At 39.4% G+C, this 20,773-nt stretch overlaps 1 protein-coding gene across 7 annotated transcripts in view; it reads right to left on the bottom strand.

Annotated features, from left to right (window-relative positions):
• The window catches only part of SIK3 (SIK family kinase 3), a 244,460-nt gene that overhangs the window by 59,191 nt on the left and 164,496 nt on the right, over nucleotides 1-20,773 (bottom strand). For all 7 annotated transcript variants that reach the window (XM_046017210.1, XM_046017214.1, XM_046017213.1 and 4 more), the window contains exon 4: nucleotides 17,814-17,975. In XM_046017210.1, the coding sequence (XP_045873166.1) occupies nucleotides 17,814-17,975 (162 nt within the window). The remainder of the gene's footprint in view (nucleotides 1-17,813; nucleotides 17,976-20,773) is intronic.

Genomic DNA, 20,773 nt, shown 5'->3' with positions numbered 1-20,773 from the left:
CATTTTTGTTGAAGACAACCATAATCCTAAATGAAGGACTGTAAACTATGAAGATTTTATATACAATGATAACATTTACAGTTGTAGTCAAATACAATTTAAAAGGAGTAAATATTTTAATGATCTATATTATCACTTCAGAAGTGTGAGCAATAAATTTCTGTTATTCATATGCTACTCGAGCTGTGGTATTTTGTTACTGCAGCCAGAATGGACTAAGACACATTACTTATAAGTAATTTAACAATCCATTTTTTCCTATAATGTTACTATCTTCCCTAATTTAAGATGAGCTGCTAACAAAGAACAACATTGAGAAGATTCAGATCTCTCTTCTTTTCCTTTAATACGACCAACCTAAGGTAAACAGGTTTATTAATAAAACTAGCAAACCAGAAAGAAAGAAAGAAACTTGGACGGCCAGAAGAAAGAGGAGGAAGGGAAAAAACAAAACAAAACCAAAAAACAAAACACCCAGATAGTAAAACAAACAGGCAAAATTGGATAACTGAGAGTTGACATAATTTTGGCAAATTTTTCAATTAAATAATCTTAACTCTCTCCTAACTTTAGAACATATTTTATTTTCTGACTATTACCTTTTGATTATTCAAATCCCATAAGTAACAAGCCAGAGAATAGACGGAGCCTCACAATTTCTTTAAAACCACAGTCATTTTGTATTTAATAACTTTTTTTAGTTTTCTAGAATTAACATCATCCTAAGGAATACTGGAGTACTCTATTTCCTCAACTCATGTCAACCTGGGATCATTCTAGTTCAGGGACACAAGTCAAATAACTACACTATCATAAGCTCAAGTTCAGCTCACGTGGCTCAGGAAGAAGAACACTACCAGACCAAACACTGGAGCAACATACAGGAAAAAACAGAAGAGGGGCAACTTCAATAGAAGTAAAATACAAGAATAAAAAAGCAACAAACTTAAGGCAAAGAAGAGACTAGAGTCGATGTATATTCAAAAAGTTAAATATATACTTTATAGTTTCAAAGTGGTACTTATGAAGTCAAAGAAAGGCCTGAAGCCCTATGAAGAATTTCTGTGCTCCATTTTTTTCAAGTGCACATGAAATACTGTCCAGGACATATCACATGTTAGACCACAAAACAAATTTCAATAAATTTAAGAAGACTGAAATCATATCAAACATCTTTTCTAATCACAACAGTATAAAAGCAGAAATCAATTTCAAGAAAAGAACAGGAAGAAACAAACATACATGGAGGCTGAACAACAGGCTCCTGACCAGCCAATGGGTCAACAAAGAAATCAAAAAGGAAATAAAATAATACCTGAAGACAAATGAAAATGGAAATACATGCGATCAAAATCTTTGGGATGCAGCAAAAGCACTTAGGAGAGAAATTTTATAGTGATACAGGTCTAACTCAAGAATCAAGAAAAATCTCAAGTAAACAATCTAACTTTACACCTAAAAGAACAAGAACAAGAACACACAAAGCCCAAACTTAGTAGAATGAAGGAAATAACAAAGATCACAGCAGAAATAAATGAAATAGAAACCAAAAAATATAGAAAAGACCAATGAAAACAAGATCTGGTTCTTTGAAAAGATAAATAAAACTGATGAACCTTCAGATAGACTAACCAAGAAAAAGAGGACTCAAGTAAATAATATCAGAAATGAAAGAGAAGTAACAACCAACGCCACAGAAATATAAAAGAGTATAAGAGACTACTACAAAAAATTACAAGTGAACAAATTAGACAAACTATAATAAATGAATAAATTAGTAGAAGCATATAATCTTCCAAGAATGAGCCAGGAAGAAACAAACAAACAAAAAAATGAACAGATCAACTACTAGTAATTAAATTGAATCAGTAATCAAAAACTCCCAACAAACAAAAGTCCAGGACCAGATGGCTTCACAGATGAATTCTACAAAACATATGAAGAAGAATTAATACCTATTCTTTTCAAGCTCTTCCATAAAATAGCAAAGGAAGGAATGCTTCTGAATTTATTCTATGAGGCCCACCATTACCCTGATACCAAAACCAGAAGATGAGGGGCGCCTGGGTGGCTCAGTGGGTTAAAGCCTCTGCCTTTCGCTCGGGTCATGATCCCAGGGTCCTGGGATCGAGAGCCCCCGCATTGGGCTCTCTGCTCTGCAGGGAGCCTGCTTCCTCCTCTCTCTCTCTCTGCCTGCCTCTCTCCCTACTTGTGATCTCTATCTGTCAAATAAATAAATAAAATCTTTAAAAAAACACACACAAAAAACCAGAAGATGATACTACAAAATAAAAAAACTACAAACAAATGTCTCTGGTTAACAGATGTAAAAATTCTCAACAAAATGTTGAGTATATTGAAAAATACATTAAAAGGATCATTCACCTTGATCAAGTGGGATTCATCCCAGGGATGCATGGATGGTTTAATATATACAAATCAACCAACACTATATACCACATTAACAAAATGCAGGTTAAAAATCATATGACCATCTCAATAGATATAGAAAATAATTTCACAAAGTTCAACATCCATTCATTATAAAAACTCTCAATAAAGCCAGTATGAAGGGGACATATCTCAACATAATAAGGGCTGTCTATGACTAATCCACAGCTAACATCACATTCAATGGTGATAAGCTGAAAGCTTTTCCTCTAAGATCAGGAATGAGAGACAAGGATGTCCATTCTCACCACTTTCATTCAGAAAAGTACTGAAAATCCTAGCCACAGCAATCAAACAAGAAAGAGAAATAAGAGGTGTCCAAATTGGTAAGGAAGAAGTCGGACTGGTACTATCTGCAGATGACAAGATGCTCTCTAGAGAAAACCCTGAAGACTCCACCAAGAAACTACTAGAACTAGTAAATGAACTTGGTAAAGTTGTAGGATACAAAATCAACATAGACAAATCTATTGTTTCTATACACTAATAATAGCAGAAAGAGTAATTAAGAAAACAATCCCATATACAATTGCATCAAAAAGAAAAAATACCTAAGAATAAATTTAACCAAGGAGATAAAATTTCTGTACTCTTAAAACTTTTAAGACATTAATGAGAGAAATGAAAGAGGACAAAAATAAATGCAAAGCTATATCAGCTGACAGACTGAAAGAATTAATATTGTTAAAATGCCCATACTACCCAAGCAATCTACAGATTCAGTGTACTCCCTGTCAAAATACCAACAGTATTTTTCACAGAACTAGAACAAAATATCCTCAAATGTGTATGGAACCACAAAACACCCTGAACAGCCGAAAGCTAAAAGAGAAAGAGATATCCCAGATATCTAACTATATCAAAAAGCTATAGTAACCAAAACAGTAATGGTACTGGCACCAAAAACCTCCACAGAGATGAATGGAACAGAATAGAGAGTCCGGAAATAAACCCATACTTATATGGTCAATTAATCTATGATAAAGAAAGCAAGAACACAATGAGGAAAAGACCATTTCTTCAATAAATGGTGCTAGGCAAACCAAATAGCTACATGTAAAAGAATGAAACTGGACCACTTTTCTACACCATGCACACACACAAAAAAACCTTCAAAATGGACTGAAGACCTACCTGTGAGACTTGAAACCATAAAAATCCTAAAAGAAAACCAGAGGCAGTAAATTCAAGAACAACAGCCTTAGTGATATTTTCCTGGATATGTCTTCCCAAGCAAAGAAGCAAAAGCAAAAGGGACTATATCAAACAAGAAGGCTTTGCAGAGTGAAGGAAACCATCAACAAAATGAAAAGGCAACCCCACCGAATGAGAAAAGACATTGATAAATGAGATGTCCAATAAGGGATTAATATCCAAAATAAATAACCAACTCACACAACTCAACACCAAGACCCCTAAATAATCCTAGTAAAAACGGGCAGAGGACCTGAATAGACATTTTCCAAAAAGAAGAAGAAGAAAAAAAAAAAAAAAAGACACACAGATCGCCAACACATGAAAAGATGTTCGCCATCACTAATCATCAGGGAAATGCAAATCAAAACCACAGTGAGGTATCATCTTACACCAGTCGGATACAACAAATGCTGGCAAGGATGTGGAGAAAAGGGAACCCTTGTGCACAGTTTATGGGAATGTAAACCAACACAGCTAACTCTAGAAAACAGTATGGAGGCTCCTCAAAAAACTAAAAATAGAAAAACCATACAATCTAGGAATTTCACTACTAGGTATTCACACAAAGAAAATGAAAACACTAACTGAAAAAGATCCATGTACCCCTATGTTTATTGCAGCATTATTTACAATGGCCAAGATATGGAAACAGCCCAAGTCTCCATCAATGGATGAATGGATAAAGAAGAAGATACATACTGTGGAGTATTACTCAGCCATAAAAAAAGAATGAAATCTTGCCATTCCGTGACAACATGGATGGACCTAGAGGGTATCAAGCTAAGTGAAATAAGTTAGACAGAAAAATACAAATACCATACAATTTCAGTCATATGAGGCATCTAAAAAACAAAACAAATGAACAAACAAGAACAAAACATGAAACGTACCCGTAAATGTAGAGAACTGGCGGTTGTCAGCCGGAGGGGACTGGAGGAGCGGGTGAAACAGGTATTAAGGGGTTTTAAGGGGTACAATGAATGATGAAAAGTCCAACGTAGGGAATACAGTCAGTGGGATTATAACTTTGTATGGTCACAGGGTAACTACATATATTGTGGTGAACATTCTGTAATAGTTTCAGAAAATTCTCAGGTACGAAGATGCCCATAAAGATCCTTTATGTCCCCAACTGTTCACTGGCAACAGGAAAGACTTATGATCTACAGATTCGACATTAAGATGATGAATGTTCTAAAAAGTTACATAAGAAAACAGCAGCAGAAACCGGTTAAGATGGATACTCCTATCCGCACAACAGAAGCCACATGGGTGGGGTGGTTCTCTTCATGTGGCCTATGGTCATTTATTTCTCCCCTCACAAGTGGCTCCTAAAGTAATTTGTTAAGTCTCCTTCCAGCCCCCAACACTCCGGTTGGTTAGCATTTGTCTGCAGGCTGAAACGGTATCTTCTATCCCCTTCTCATAATACAGAGCACAGACTTTAATTTGAACCACATGTCTGTCTTCGAGGGATGGTTTAAATACCAGAGCTTTACTATCAATTTTGAGACTTGAAATTCTTTGTTCTAGGAAAGATCAGGAGCCTGGGGCTGTATAGGACAGAGATATCGTATCCCTAAAAGTAAGCATGTCATCAACTGGGTATGTCTGTGTGGTAAGGGGAAACAGGAAAGAACGAATGGCACTAATTTAAAAATCAGGACAGCCTGCAACAGGAAATTTTCTTATTTGGTCCACCACTTCAGAGCAACACCCTTGACTTCGTTTCGGGCTGACCAGGAAGCAATGCAAAGCAGATGTAAACAGATTAGGCACAGCCTGCAGCCAGTTCCAATGTTCACAATGTCTGTTAAGCTAAACACAGCTAAAATAGACAGGCAACCCCTCCAAGTGTAACATGTACTCCCCTTCCTCGCTGTTGTAAGTAAACAGCTCAGGAGTAGGGGGCAGAGGAACAAAGTAAAGTGGGAAAATATTTATTTATCCTAAAGAAACAACCTCACCAGAAGACACGATGACAAGATTCTCCATGTTTTAAAACCTGAAAGCTTCTGAGGACTCATCACCCTAATTCCTCACTTGCAATTATAGACAAAGACTAAGAAAAGAAATAATTTGGGCCCTTGATTAATTTCCCAGTGGACTCAGGGGAGGGGAGGAGTGAAGGAGACAAGCTGTCAGTAGTTTCGCTAGAAATGACTCAAAGAACCAAACATCCCACAAAGCACACTACATAAACAGGATTTAGAGTGCTGTATGGACTGTGAAAATGGAACACGACACAGACAAGGAACTAATCTTGCTTTTCCTGCACAATACCACTAGCCTAGAAATCATGTGACCCAACAGCGTTATTTGGAATTGTGCGAAACAACAGTCAACTGTGTGAGTCTCGGAATTACGGTAGTGAGGAAGGATGAGTTTCAAAGTTCCCAGGAGTCACAATATTAGTTCAGTCTTAAAAATGGGTCTTGGGAAGTCCTCGGTGTTTAGCAATCACTCCAACCCCTGGCTGAACTTCCTGACTAGGAGCTAGTAGAGAAGTAATGCCAAAAACTACTGACTCACAGCCCGAGCATTTATACACGAGGGAAATTCCTTCACCGGGGACGGGGCGCGGGGTGGGGGGGCGCCGAGTGGGTAAGAATCAAGTAATCAGCTCTCTTTTTTGGGTCGTGGAAGGAAGATATTTGGTTTGGTTTAAGAAACTAGGGCAGGTCAGAATTAGAGGAGGAGAGGGTAATGGGCGTGGTACTGACAGACTGTGTCCACCTCCTACACATTAGAGAAGTAGTATAGCACCGTCTTGTTGCACGTGCTGCTATGACATCATACAAGGGACTGTTTCACGTCTGTCGCTTAACCTTAACCAGACCTGAGCCTCCCCAATTTCTAGCACGATGTATTTATAAAGCAGAATACTAGCTCTGTGGAAGGTGAACATTTAAAATGCTGGTCCTGCCTTACACTGGCATTTTCAAAGAGTGACTTATGAATTTCCCCCTAAAGCTTTAAAATGCCTTAGCAGCTAGGATCACTGAACTCAGCTTTCATTTTCAAATGAGGTAATTTCATTTCATTTTCAAATGAGGTAATAAACCAATCCCTTCCACTCTATTACAGATAACACACCTCAACCCTTCTCATTTTTCTCACAAAAAACAAAATCTCTCCCCAACATTGGATCTTCTCATCAAACTCAGTATTGAGAAGACATATAAAGGAAAGGGCTGTAATGAGACACTTTCTGCAAGACCTGCAAACAGTATTCACTGGAATTCTTGAATACATTAAATATCTGCTATTACAGTCATAATTCTAAATCCTATCACTTAGAACAATGAAAGTCCAATCCTTCAATCAGGTAAGTTTCCAATATTGACAGATGAGCATTCTATACAAAATTTTAGTGTGCTTCTTATGGACCATGATGAATCAAAGTCCTCTTAAATACTCATCAGAAACTAAAGATACCAAATGAGAATACAGTGTCTAGATACAGTAGTAATATTTCCCAAATTAAAAATTAAGACACATGGTCTAATAAGAAGAAGCCTACTTTTGGAGAAAGGAGATATGACTATCACAGAAGAAGTTCTAAGGTATCACTGAGAAATTAAAAACAGGTAAGAGTATACCCTCTTAAGTTAAAGCTAGCAGAATAAATAAAACTTATTTTTTTCAAAGATTTTATTTATATATTTGACAGACAGAGATCACAAGTAGGCAGATAGGTGGGGGGGGTGGTGGTGGGAAGCAGGCTCCCCACTGAGCAGAGAGCCCAACGTAGGGCTCAATCCCAAGACCCCGGGACCATGACCTGAGCCGAAGGCAGAGGCCTTAACCCACTGAGACACCTAGGTGCCCCCAGAATAAACATAACTTAAATGAGAGGAAACACAAAAACAAATAACCCGCCTAAAAGGTAATGTGCAAATATGGTCACCAGATTAGGGTACTCCCCAAGTTTCTGAGGGACCACTAACGAGTTCTTGGACCAAGGTGAACAAAAGACACATAGCCCTCACCTCACGGAGCAGTCAGTCCAGTGGGGAGCAGGGCACACATGACATAATTACGTGTCTGACTATATAATTAGAAGCGGGGAATGAGTTTCAGGTAAAGTTCAGGGACAACTGGCTTATGACAGAAAAGAGAGGCTTTCCTGAAGAAGAGTCTGTTAAGAGTTTAGAGACTCTTTCAGTTTGATCAAAAACAAACAAACAAACAAAAACAACACCCCACCCACAAAGTTATATTTGGACTAGAATATAAAGAAAACTAACTTACTTAACCGTACAAATACCTAGTATTTTCCAACTTTTCTGACTCACAAACTCCTTTCAAAGGAATCTATTACCTTAAAAAGAATCCCAGGAAAAAAATTTAAAAAATAATTTTGTGATTTTTGTGTAACTAATGATAAAGAAGTAACTAACTTTAAGAAAGGTATTTTATCCTACACTGGCACATTATTAAAACCCGATTCAAAAGTTCATTTTAAGTTATATTTACATTTTCCAACAAATCATCAACAAAATGAAAAGTTTACCTACTGAATGGGAGAAAATATTTTAAATCACATATCTGGTAATATATATCTATATCTAATATATATAAAGAACTCATACAACTCAATAGAAAAAACAATAAGAAAGAGTAAACTAAAAAATCATATAGAAAATATGAATAGACATTCTTTCAAAGAAGACACACAGTTGACCAACACATACATGAAAACATGCTCAGCATCACCGATCACCAGGGAGATGCAAATCAAAACCACAATGAGATATCACTTTACACTCGTTAGAATGGCTAGTACCAAAAAGACAAGAAATAACAGGTGTTGGCGAGGATGTAAAGGGAACCCTGTATGCTACTGGCGAGAATGTCAATTGGTGCAGCCAACATGGAAAACAATATGGAGGTTCCTCAAAAGATTCAAAATAGAACTACCACATGATCCACAGCAAGTCCTCCTTCTCAGGATTAATCTGAAACAATGAAAACCCTAATTCAAAAAGATATATGTTCACCCATGTTCATTGCTGCATTATTTTCAATAGCCAAGGAAACAACCTAAGTGTATGTCAATGGGTGAATAAAGGAACACACGCACGTGCGTGTGCCTGTGTATAACAGAATATCACTCAGCCGTAAGAAGAATGAAATCTTGCCATTCAAAACAACAGGGATGGACCTGGAGAGTACTCTAAGTGAGTAAGTCAGACAGAGAAAGACAAAACACCTTATGATTTCACCTACATGTGGAATCTTTAAAAAACAACAAGAAGCTCATAGATACAGAGAAGGGACTGGGGGTCGCCAAAGGCAGTTATGGGGGGGGCAAAGGTGGTCAAGAGTACCAACTTCCATTTATAAAAAAAAATCACGAGGATGTAATGTACAGCACGGTGACAACAGTAAGTAATACTGTATTGCATATTTGAAAGTTGCTAAGAAGGTAGATCTTAGGAGTCCTCACCACAAGAAAAAAATTTTTTTGCAATTACGTAAATGATGGATGTTAGCTAGATTTATTGTGGTGATCATTTCACAGTACATACAAGTACTGAGTCATTATGTTGTACACCTAAAACAAGTATGTTATAGGTTAAGCATACCTAGGTTTTTCTTAAAAAAATGATAAATACTATTTAAGAAAAAAATTTCCCATTTTATATGTGACTCACTAATTTATTTAAATTAAAAGTGCTGGGGCAACTGGGTGGCTCAGTCGGCTAGGTATCTGCCTTTGGCTCAGGTCATAATCCCAAGGTTCTGAGATCGGGCTCTCTGCTTAGCAGGGAGCCTGTTTCTCCTTCTCTCTGACTGCTCCCCCTACTTGTGCACACACTCTCTCTCTGCCAAATAAGTAAATAAAAGCTCTTTAAAAATTAATTAATTAAAAGTGCTAATTTAAAATTGTTCTGTCATATTTATTTGGAAGCCACATACATATTGAGATTATAATGTCTGAAATAGCCAAAACCTTTTCATGAGCTGGTATTTGAAATGCTTAAATTTTCTAACCCGAAGAACAAACTTGTTTATCTGAATTATTTTCATGTTTTGGTTTAAAGCAGTAAAATGGGTAAGCAAGTTTAGTACTTCTGTGCAAATAAAACATTATGAACAGGGATCTTCTTTATTCCCAATGAAGCAAATGTGTCTGTGCATGTGTGTGTACATGTGTCTGTCTCTGTGTGCGTGTCTGTGTGTCTAAATTTGTGGTTTTTGAAGTTGTGGAAAGACCGTGATGTGCTAGATAAAAACAGTGATCAAATGAAGGCAATTCATGAATTGGGGAAAGTTAGTCTCCAAGCACTGCTGAATTGCCATTTTTATTTTCATTAACGGAATTTTGACATGAGTGCCCCTTATGCGTACCTTGTCCAGGGGTCCACTATAGCTGTATGTGAACTGAACAATGATGAACTACACGCTGGTCAAAACCACCGTGGTGACTGGCGACTTCACCGAGGCAGTGGACTGAATGTGCTACAAGCATGCTCATTAGCTCCCCGCTGGCAGCAGACTCCCTGGATTTACTCTCACAGGGTCTCAAACTAATCCATTGAAGGAGGTGGCGTGGGGGGAGGTGGGGAGGCCTAAATCATTACTTGACTTACTGACTTCTAATTATCCCCCAAACAAATGATCTGCAATTAACAAAAAAGTTTGCATAAAAGGAGCCTATAGTTGGGGAAGAAATTCTTTATTCTCAAGTTTCTCGAACTAGCGTGTTTACATATCCCCAGGCATAATGCTGCGGTGTGCCAAGAGTTATGTGAAAGTGAAGGCTAAAGAAAATACATATTCCTGGAACATTAATTTTTTTCTATGTTAAATAAAGTTAACTAATTTTAGTATTAGAACAAATGTAATATGGCGTCGAGAATACAACACATGCATGAATTTAAAAATAAAGCATGTGATTTAAAAGGCGAACCATTCCAGACTAGCTCATCAATCCCACACTTGCCCCCAACCCTGTGTGAGTTCATCCCCCTCCGCGTTAGGGAAACCAGTGGGAGAACCTGAGAAGCAATGCTTCTGTACTGGGAGCATAGCTATTGTGAGTGAGGGCCTGCAAATAGAACATTTTCTTGATCTTGGCAGGATGCACTCACTTTTCAAAATCATTAAGACCCTATGTATCACTTAGAACCATGACTATGACTGACAAAAATATGTTCATTTGAATTTTAACTCTAGAATTTTTTCACACAAAAGAAATCAACTGCGTATACCAAAAATGCCTTCTAAATGAAGGTGCATTCATTTTCCATTTGTAAAGCTCCAGTCTGTGGAACAGGATGCAGAAGAGATAACTTTCAAACTGTTATTTTCCCAAGGGTCAACATACGTGAAAGTTGTTAGCACCTTCTAGTTGTCGGTCACACAGCATTTCTGGGGGAGAGCGACACTGTGGCATCATGATTCCCAGGCTCTGTGACGACATGAATTCAGGGAAGTGACATGGCCTCTCTCTGGGTCTCAATTTATTACCTGTTAGCCAGGGAGGTACACAGGATAACCTAAATAAAGGTGTTATGATTATGACATAAAGAAATTTTTTTTAAAGATTTTATTTATTTATTTGACAGACAGAGATCACAAGCAGGCAGAGAGGCAGGCAGAGAGAGAGAGGAGGAAGCAGGTTCCCGGCTGAGCAGAGAGCCCGATGTGGGGCTCGATCTCAGGACCCTGGGATCATGACCCGAGCTGAAGGCAGAGGCTTTAACCCATTGAGCCACCCAGGTGCTCCAATGGCAATTTGTGACTGATGTGATGAATATTCATAACCATCTTCCGTGGGCTGTCAGGGACATTCTCAACTACCACACTCAGGAAGGGTTCTCGGAAACCCAAGGTTCGCCACCTTTCTTCCCTCTACCATTGTGTCTCAGCATCTTCCTCCTGAAGGTGAAAGGTCAGTGGACTTGTGGAATGTTTTAGTTTCCCACTTTAAAAAAATGAAACAGTCTAGATCTCACCGCATTAAGGTCAAAAATTTCCACAGTACCTTAGATCCATGCACTCTGGAAATTCTTTCCAAAACACTGGCTTTGCTGTAGTTGTACTTCAGATCTCTGCTGTCTCCTGACTGCCAACTAAAACAATAACACCGGAGGGGAAACTATCTCATGGAGACCATTCTGGGAGCCGACATTTAGAGAGAAAAGTTTCCAACTTCCTTAGGTTAAAAAAAAATAATAACTTTCCACAATTTTCAAAACATTCTCATAACGTCTGAGTATTTCAGATAAGTCTGCTTCAGGGAGTAAGCCAACTACATTTAGGTCTTTTCTGAGGCAGTCTTTTATAAATATAGAAATTTCTCTACTAAATCTTTGAGGACAGGAATTAAAATTGCTTTCAAATAGCATTAAAAATAAGACAATACCATTTCCTTTGATAGCTTAACATACTCCATCAATAAGAAAATCTGATTTCTCAATTTCTCCACAATCTGACTGGCAGTTCCCTCTTCCCAGCCCAGATATTTGATTGGTTATCCACCTCCAGAAAGCCTTTGTTCTCTCTCTCTCTCTCTTTCTCTATTTGTTGCCCTCGTCTTCCTTTTCAAGTCTACCATGACCACCTTTATGTAGGATCTGACCATTCTGCAGCCTCTTCACTGACCTTCCCATTTGCTCTCCTGTCCCTTCCGCCTGCTCCCACTTTTTCCTTATTCATCCTGAATCTGACTTACCGAGCCTGGTATCCCAGCAATTTCACCATCTAGTATAAATACGTACCTATCTCTCTCACCTTCTCAGGCATGACTCCCCTGCTTGAACCTTCCCCCCAGGCCAAGCTGCTTTCAACTTTTTCTGCAAATGAGCCTGTTGCTACTGCTGCCCATACTTCTCCAACTCAGCTTCCCACTGCAACCAAAATAAACTCCCAAATCCTCACCGCGGGCCTCAAGCTCCACAGGGAAGCGGCGCCTGCCAGTTCTCTTGCCCCATCTCCTTCCAAACGCCCCTTATGCCAGCTTTTCTCCTGCCCTGTCAGATGCCCTGCATTTCTGTCTCTCAGGCCTTTGCATTGCTCTCGCTTCTGCTGGGAAGGCTCGGACTATCCTGGTTAAAAGCATTCTCTCTTCCACGAGTCATTCTAGCACATTTTGGTGTTATCATTTCCATAGTCCTTACGAGGGCTTCTGTGTCTCTGTGTTCACTGTCGATCTCCCCCAGCAGAACATTCGTTCCAAGGGACGACTCGACCTGCCACTGTAACCCCAGAGCGTGGCTCAAGGGCCTACACATCGCAGGTGCTTTCCCGACATGTTCGGACTGACTAATCCTACTGGAATTCTCTCCTCTACACCTACACCTCGAAGAATACTATTCGTCCTTTAGTCTCGCCTCAAATGTTGTGTCCTCAGTAGGGTATTTATGTCCTTCATCACCACTGTCTAAAGTTCAGATCCACGGAGTTCTGAGCGCCTCCTACAGAACAAGCATGCACTCGGCCACGGGCATGAGACACTAAGCAGGATATGGTTAGTGTCCCTGTGGCATTCACAGTCTGATGGAACTTTACAAACTAAAGTGGTTTCTTCATCCTCTGAACTTCTGTGGTAATTAGACTATATAATTAATGTGATAATGAATCACGGCTTGCCTTGTAACATCTCCTCTATTGTAGCAAAGTATAATTTAGTGGCTGTGGAACACGCTGCCCCCCAGCAGTGCGGGCTATATGCGGAGACAGCCAGGCTGTGCCTCCCTCACCCACATTTGCTCCTCTGGGGACCCTCACGTGTCTGAGACATGAAAAGTGAAGGGTGAGAGGCCAAGAATCCTATTCTTTCCTGGAGCCAGACTCTCTACATGAAAGAGATTTGCATGAGCCCTCTTTATAAGGAATTCAGTGTTCTGGAAAGTTAAAGGTATGTATTTTGGAGGCTCTAATGTTTTCTAAATGAGCTATGTTTACAATGCCAAATATGATGAAATTAAATAATGTATGTGAAAATGCTTTGTAAAGTGCTACACACACACACACACACACACACACACACACACACACACACACGTCATTTTGGTGCTATTTCACTTTCCGAAGGTCTAAGGATTTGCTGCCCAAATAGACTATAAATTCTTTAGGGCAGGAGTCATGTCTTACACTTCTGTTCTCTCTCCCATGACACCTGAGCAAAGAGCCTTTGTTAACAATAGATACGTTTTTGGATGACCATTACACAGTTTTAGTTCTAGACTCGGTAACTTTGCCTTTCAGAAATAAAGTTCTTTATTCTGGATTACTAAGAACAGAAATATCTTTTAAATAATCCTACAGAAGACAGGTTTGTTACTGCCATTCTAAAATCAAAACGAAAACCAAGTTATTCACCTGGGCTTCATTTTCTGTAGAAATAGCACTGGAACAAAAATTCAGAGGTAAGAATTTAAGCATGAAGACGCCTACTTAAACCACTGCATCTTTTAATATCTGTAACAGAAATGTACTTGTCACGTCTAGGGAACACACATTCCCTTGAGGAAGGCTAGCATGGGCTTTTCTAATGATCAGACTGTTACCGTACGGGGCGTTAAACGTCAACTGCCACATTAATTCATTAAAAAAGTAAAAATGAATCAGTATAAACACAAACATTCCCAGGACACCTTCTTCATCGTCTACGTTTGAACAGGATGCACCATCTTTTCATCAAAACCATTTAGGTAAAACCCAAGCCAAATCAAACAAAACAACCATTTAGGTTAACACTGGCATAAGGAAAACATGAATTTCTTAAATTTCCTAAACTGAATTTTTATTAATTCCATGTTAATTTGACACTAAAATATGATGATTTTAGAAATGAGGTGTTTAAGACTACCAATATTTTAAATAAAACAACAAAACTCTTTCTCTTTTTCTCTTTCATGTGTTATTTTCATGTCTAGTAGTTTCCTTCTTACTGAGATTTAATAATAACTTATCAAAAGACCACTGAAAAGATCAGAAATCCTGAAGTTACTTTTAGCTTTTAGAATAAAAAGTTGATTTCATTAGTTATCTGACCTTATTCTGTCAGAGCTATCCATTCCCCCTCTCCAAAATCAGTCACGTCGTGGTCAGCTTCAACTAGAGGTGATTCTCCCACTGGCCCACTAAGTTCAAAGAAGACCTGGCGGATGACAATGGGAATTCTACCTAATTTATGGGTAAGAAGGGGAGTTCTGGCAATGATTGAGGAAACTGAGGACAGGAGTCCCCCTTACCCGCAGGAGATACGTTCTGAGACCCCCAGTGCCTGTAGACGCACTCCATTTTCCCCTTTATACACACACCTATGATAAAGTGTAATTGATGGATGAGGCACAGTAAGAGACCAACAACAATAACAAATAATAAGATAGAACAATTATAACAATATACTGTGATGAAAGTTATGCACATGTGGGCTCTCTCTCAAGATATCTTATCGTCACCTTCTTCTTCTTGAGGTGATGGGAGGTGATAAAATGTCTACGTGATGAGATGAAGTGACGGGAACGACGCAGGCATTGTGACCTAACGTTAGGCTACTACTGACCTTCTGACCATACATCAGAAGGAGGCTCGCCCGCCCCCAGACCACAGGTGACCATGGGTAACTGAAACCACGGGAAGCCAAACTGAGGCAAGGGGGGGGCGATGGTGGTGACGGGTAGTGGCAGCAGGGGAACGACAAGGTAATGACAGCATGAGGAAAGACAATGTTAGATACTATAGTAGGGCACAGCCTAGAGCAGCTCATTTATTCTTGGCCAAACAAATAATAAAAATGCAGACTTTGGGTTAATGACCTTAAAAATCTCACCCTATGTCGTTAATGCAGAGAGCCCACGGCGGGCTACCAGAATTCCCACGAGTCTGTAACTACACACCAGCAGGTAGAGACTCAGCATGTGACTATGTGGATTTGTTTTAACTATTAACAAAGAAAAGCATCTCAAAATCTCTTTACCCAAGTATTTGTCAGTGGCATTTCTAATTTTAAAGACCACTGACCCCTGTTTTTACACTTGGTTTCTCAATACAAAAACGACAAGCCATACGAATCTCCCTGAACTAAGTCAAAATGGTTCTAAAGTCAAAATCAAGAATCGAGGAACCATAAAAAAATTTTTGACCTTTGGTCAGTGAAGGTCGAACACAACTATAGAAGAAAAAGAGGGCCTTCTTTTAACTTACTACCCTCATCAGTAATCCAAAGACCCCTACGATCACATCTGTGGCAGGCTGCACAAAAGCCCCTCAAGAGACATCCAAGTCCTAATCCACAGAACCCGTGAAAGTGGTACCTACGTGGTAAAGGGGGCTTCCATAGATGTGACTAGGTGATGGGGAGATCATCCTGGATTATCCGGGCAGCTTGTATGTAATCACAAGGGTCCTTCCAAGAGGGAAGCAGGAGGATCAGGTTAGGAGTGGGAGACATGACAATGGGAGCACAAGGCAGAGCACTGTGAAGAAAGGACCAGAACCAAGGGGTACAGGGGCCTCCAGAAGCTGAAACCAGCCAGAGATGGACTCTCCAGAGACTCCAGGTGGAACCAGTCCTACCAACAGCTTGATTTTATCCACAGAAGGCTCATTTCAGGGGCTCGCTTTGGCAGCACACACACTAACAGGGTTAGCACAGCCCCTGCCCATGGATGACAGGCCAATTTGTAAAGCATTCTGTATTTTTTCACTATGGGCCCTGAGAGATGTACAGAAGTGCTGAATCATGACCTTGTGTACCTGCAACTAATATAACCTTGGACGTTAACTATACTGGGGTTAAAATAAAAAGTGTAATAACGTTTAAGAAAAGAAAAAGAAAAAAGACTCATTTCAAATTTCCAACCTCTAGAACTGTAAGATAATAAACTTGTATTGTTTCCAACTACTATATTTGTGGTCATTTGTCACAGCGACAATAGGAAATTAATGCAACATTTTATTATAATTTTAAGGACTGTGACACTTAGACGTTATTACCATTAATTTAATTGAAGCTATGGTGAAAAATTACAAAAGAGGGTCTGAAATTGCCGGGTCTTTCCACACTACCCACTTGTGTGGGAACTGCTAGCATCTAGAGAGCTTTGGAGAATATAAAGCAGACAGAAGGACAAAAGAAAAATGTGATTGTTATGGAAGATACAGAAAGCAACTAGTTCCCGTCTACTGTGCACTGGGCAAACGCAGGACTCAGGGAGCTCACCGCTAAGTGAAAGGACCAAACAACAGTGCATCTCCAGCTGAACAGAGATAAATAAAAAGTTCGGTGACATTGCAAGGATGTGAAAGGAGAGCCTGGAAAGAGTTATCTAGACTTACCTACACAAAACAGTCAGTAGAATCACCACCTTGAAAGGGTACACGGAGGTACTCTGACCTGTAACGTAACGTACATCTGAACCCTCAACTCCCACCCTTTTAACGAGGGAAGACCTTAGAACTGCTTTTAACCTTGACTTTCAAGGCGATACTATTTTAGCTGTACTTCCAATTTTCCATAGGGGACGCCCCTTCCCTTTTTACCTGTGAGACAGGGGACACACAGCACAATACTGAGACTGTTGGAAAACAAAACTGGTTTCTTTTCATGTTTATACTTTCTGTCTAGCCTGCAGTCACTTTCTTCTATCAATAGGTGGTGAGCTTGTATTGGTTAGGCAAATGCTGATAGTTTATTGAAACTGAGGTAGGAACAGAGAGAGGCAGTGAAAAGTGTTTTTAGACACTGTCAGAGGAGCAGAGGAGTGAAATCAGAGGACACAAAGAGATCAACTGCCTTTAAACTGACGTGAGATCCGTTCTTCCTAAATTATCATAAAACTACAGTCTGTAGCAGTGAAAGTAAAGCTGACAGGGTATACAAGCTTACAGTTGTTCTCTCCACTTTATTCTAGACTATTCCTTATTATTTAAAAGGGACTGTCAACCAAACTAAGAGAATTTTAAATATCACCCTTTCCCTTCTTCCTCCCCAGCCTAGTTCCATCCAATACGACATGAAAAAGAATGTAAATGTGTTCTGAAAGTTTATCAATTTTCAAGCCACACATACATACACACACACACACATCTTTCATTTTCACAATACCTCTTTCTGGATAGAAGGGAATAGACAATCGCTTGCTTAAGAACCTTGAAGGAAAAGGTCTTTTGTTCCCATTTCACATCCTCAACACACTTCTCACCTGCTATCTTAATATTCAGGTTGGCATCCAGAAGCAAATTTTCAGCTTTTAGATCACGATGAACAATGTTCCGACAGTGACAAAAATAGACGGCTGCCACAATCTGTTTAAACTTCCGACGGGCCTCCTTCTCTGCCATTCTGCCATGGGCCACCAGGTGGTCTGCGGTGAAGAAGAGCACAGTCAGTTCCCAGTTTGCACATGGCCATCGCTTCAAAAGGTGGACTCCAGGAGGGATGCCAGGGGGCCACCAGAGGAACAGCTGGGGAAGTGAAACAAACAAATGGCAACGCTTGGGGTCCTGGTCTGTATCTACGGAAACCCACCAGCAAGCAGCCCCCAGACCGTTTTCAGCACCCATGAGAATGCATAGGACTGCCTATGCTCTACCATAAGAGAAAAGAGTTCTGAGGGTTATGACAGTATTTTTGGAGAATCATCACATTCAACACCTCCTCTCTCTTATCTCCGTTGCAAGAGATTACATACACACAGCAAACATATGCATGAAGATAAGAATCAGCAATATTTCCTGTGCTAAAGGGTGAGTCAAAAAGCAGAGTCACAATAATCAATCATTCTGGGAGAAGAGCAGACAGAAGTTAGTCATTGCTAAGGCGGAAAATGGTTTTATAGGAGCCCATGTATGCTAATCTCTCTTCTGCTTTCTCAAAGTTCTGCAGATTAACATAAAATGTTCTTATTTGGTGACTATACTCTGGAGTACATAATAATATGCCAGATAAAATCCATCTGCATTTATGTGTTTCTCAAATATTTCTTAAATTGTTATTAGTTTTTATAGACAATAATAGAAAACAAAGGCAAGTTTCTACCACTTTCAGTGAACTGATTTTATTGGCAACGTGGCTAACTAAACTACAGCAAAAGATTTTTCCATGTGATGAGTTTTGTGATACTATAAACCAAGCTATCTTCAATATTTAAAAATGAACTGATAGACCCAGAGCCAATGCTATTAATTACCAATTACCAATACCAATAAAATTAAGAATTTTTTCTAATAATGGCAATAGGTTTATACTGAACCAATGAATCTTAAGCCCCAGTTCTTCGTCTAACTAATAACATATCAAGATCATAACAGCTGATGGGATTAGAAACACTGGCAATACAGCTAGCTCTACTTAAAAACTTCCTGTCCTTAAACGAACTCATCTAGGTGGGAAAAAAACACATTTGCCATCATAAGAATCCGGAGATAGTGGGAAAGTAAAAAAAATCAGACAATAAAAATACGTGTATTAAAAAAAAATACGTGTATTATTGTTTATCAAGAGTAGTCCCAATAATCTTTACCCAACTGTTCTGGCACCGTGGAAATCACCAAGAGGACCAGTCGGATAGATCTCTTCTTCATCGCGAAGAGAAAGTCTGGCCTAAGACACATGCACTAGTAGTAACTACCAAGATTGAGGACTTAGGACAAGAAATGGGGGTAGCGGGTGACGAAGGGGAGCCAAATGACAATCCACCTACATAGCAGATTTTCAAATAATTCAAACTACACTCTGACCACAAAGAGCACACAACTTTGGAGATCAAATCCTACAGCAATCTTAAGAACAACGTCTCATAGGATCACTTAAATTATTAGGAAAGGCCCAGAATTACTGTAATCGTTTGTGTTATCAGTGGCTCCTACACCAGTTTCTTGAAGCATTTTCCTCAAAAAAAAAAAATCCTTTATTCTAGTTGAGGGGACCAATTTAGTAGGAAGAGAGAGAGAATAGGAAGTGTTCAGCTTAGAAGTTGAGAGTTCAGAGCTGGTGACAAACGAGCGCACACGCTGGTGTATTTATGCTTCTCGTGAGAGCTGTCCAGTGAACTTTAAACAACACAAAGTCCCGAACTAGGGACAGTCACTTAATATAAACTGTTAAAGAACTGGACATCCATCAAACGTGCAACGCTAGGTTTTATTTTCAGATGCCATTCTCTCTAACAGTACCTGCACCTTTGACCCTCTATCCCTCTTAACCCAAGGCCTAATTATTCTAATAATATGTTTTAGCTGCTAAACTTCATCTAATTAAAGGGCTTTGAAGAGACAGCTATTCTTGAGAAACATAAAAATAAACCCTTATGAAGGTTTACCATCAGAAGCTCATTTGGCCAAGCCACCCATTAATTAAAATGCCCAAGAGACATTCGTCTGGCAGTAAATACTAATTACCAGAACACATCAAAGAGCTTCTTAAATACGACAGAATGATTAATTTCGTGATTTCCAAAATAAGTGATTTTCTTTTATTTTAAAAAAAAAAACCTCTTTATATTTTCTAAGTACTCTGTTTTCCTAAAATGACTGGAAAGTTCTCAAACTTGCTACAGAGGCCAGGAGCTGGTGGAATGCAGCCTCGTCCTGTTTTATCTCCACAGTGACACGCTGGCTGTCCTTGGACAAATCATTTATACTGCCAATATCCCCACCTCTTGATCTGCTGAACAGAAATAAACCCTGTTACACACTGTGGCCAAAGAAAGGATAGCCTATTTGGGAATAAACTTGTGCTATGATGAAGAGTTGTCCTGTGTGGTACAACTTCAACTTTCAAAGACATTTGCAAAGCTGCTTTTAAAAAGGCCCACTCAGTATTATACAGAGGATATTCAAGTGTTGGGCTAATAGATCTGAGGTTCGTCAGGATTCATAGTGCCTGAGGTAATTATTACAAACACCCGGCGTTTCTGTTACATGGTTCTGGCTAAAAGGCATTTGTGATAGCAGCAGCCTGGGTAGAGGAGCTGAAGCTGTACAGTATTCTCCCAAAGACGCCTACAGTCACCCCACAGTTATGAATACAAAGATATACAAATCCTTTTTTAAAGTGCTGGCTGCAAGCATCAGATGTTGTTTTTCTGAGTGACTGTGTTCGCTGCTCACGTTTTCTCCGCTTCGGGAGCACCGTGTTCCTGTCCCAAGACAGGGCTGTCTT

This window comes from Meles meles, chromosome 8 (genome assembly GCF_922984935.1).
Source record: "Meles meles chromosome 8, mMelMel3.1 paternal haplotype, whole genome shotgun sequence".
In the NCBI taxonomy this organism is placed as follows: Eukaryota; Metazoa; Chordata; class Mammalia; order Carnivora; family Mustelidae; genus Meles; species Meles meles.
This window is presented reverse-complemented; position numbering and strand designations above follow the sequence as displayed.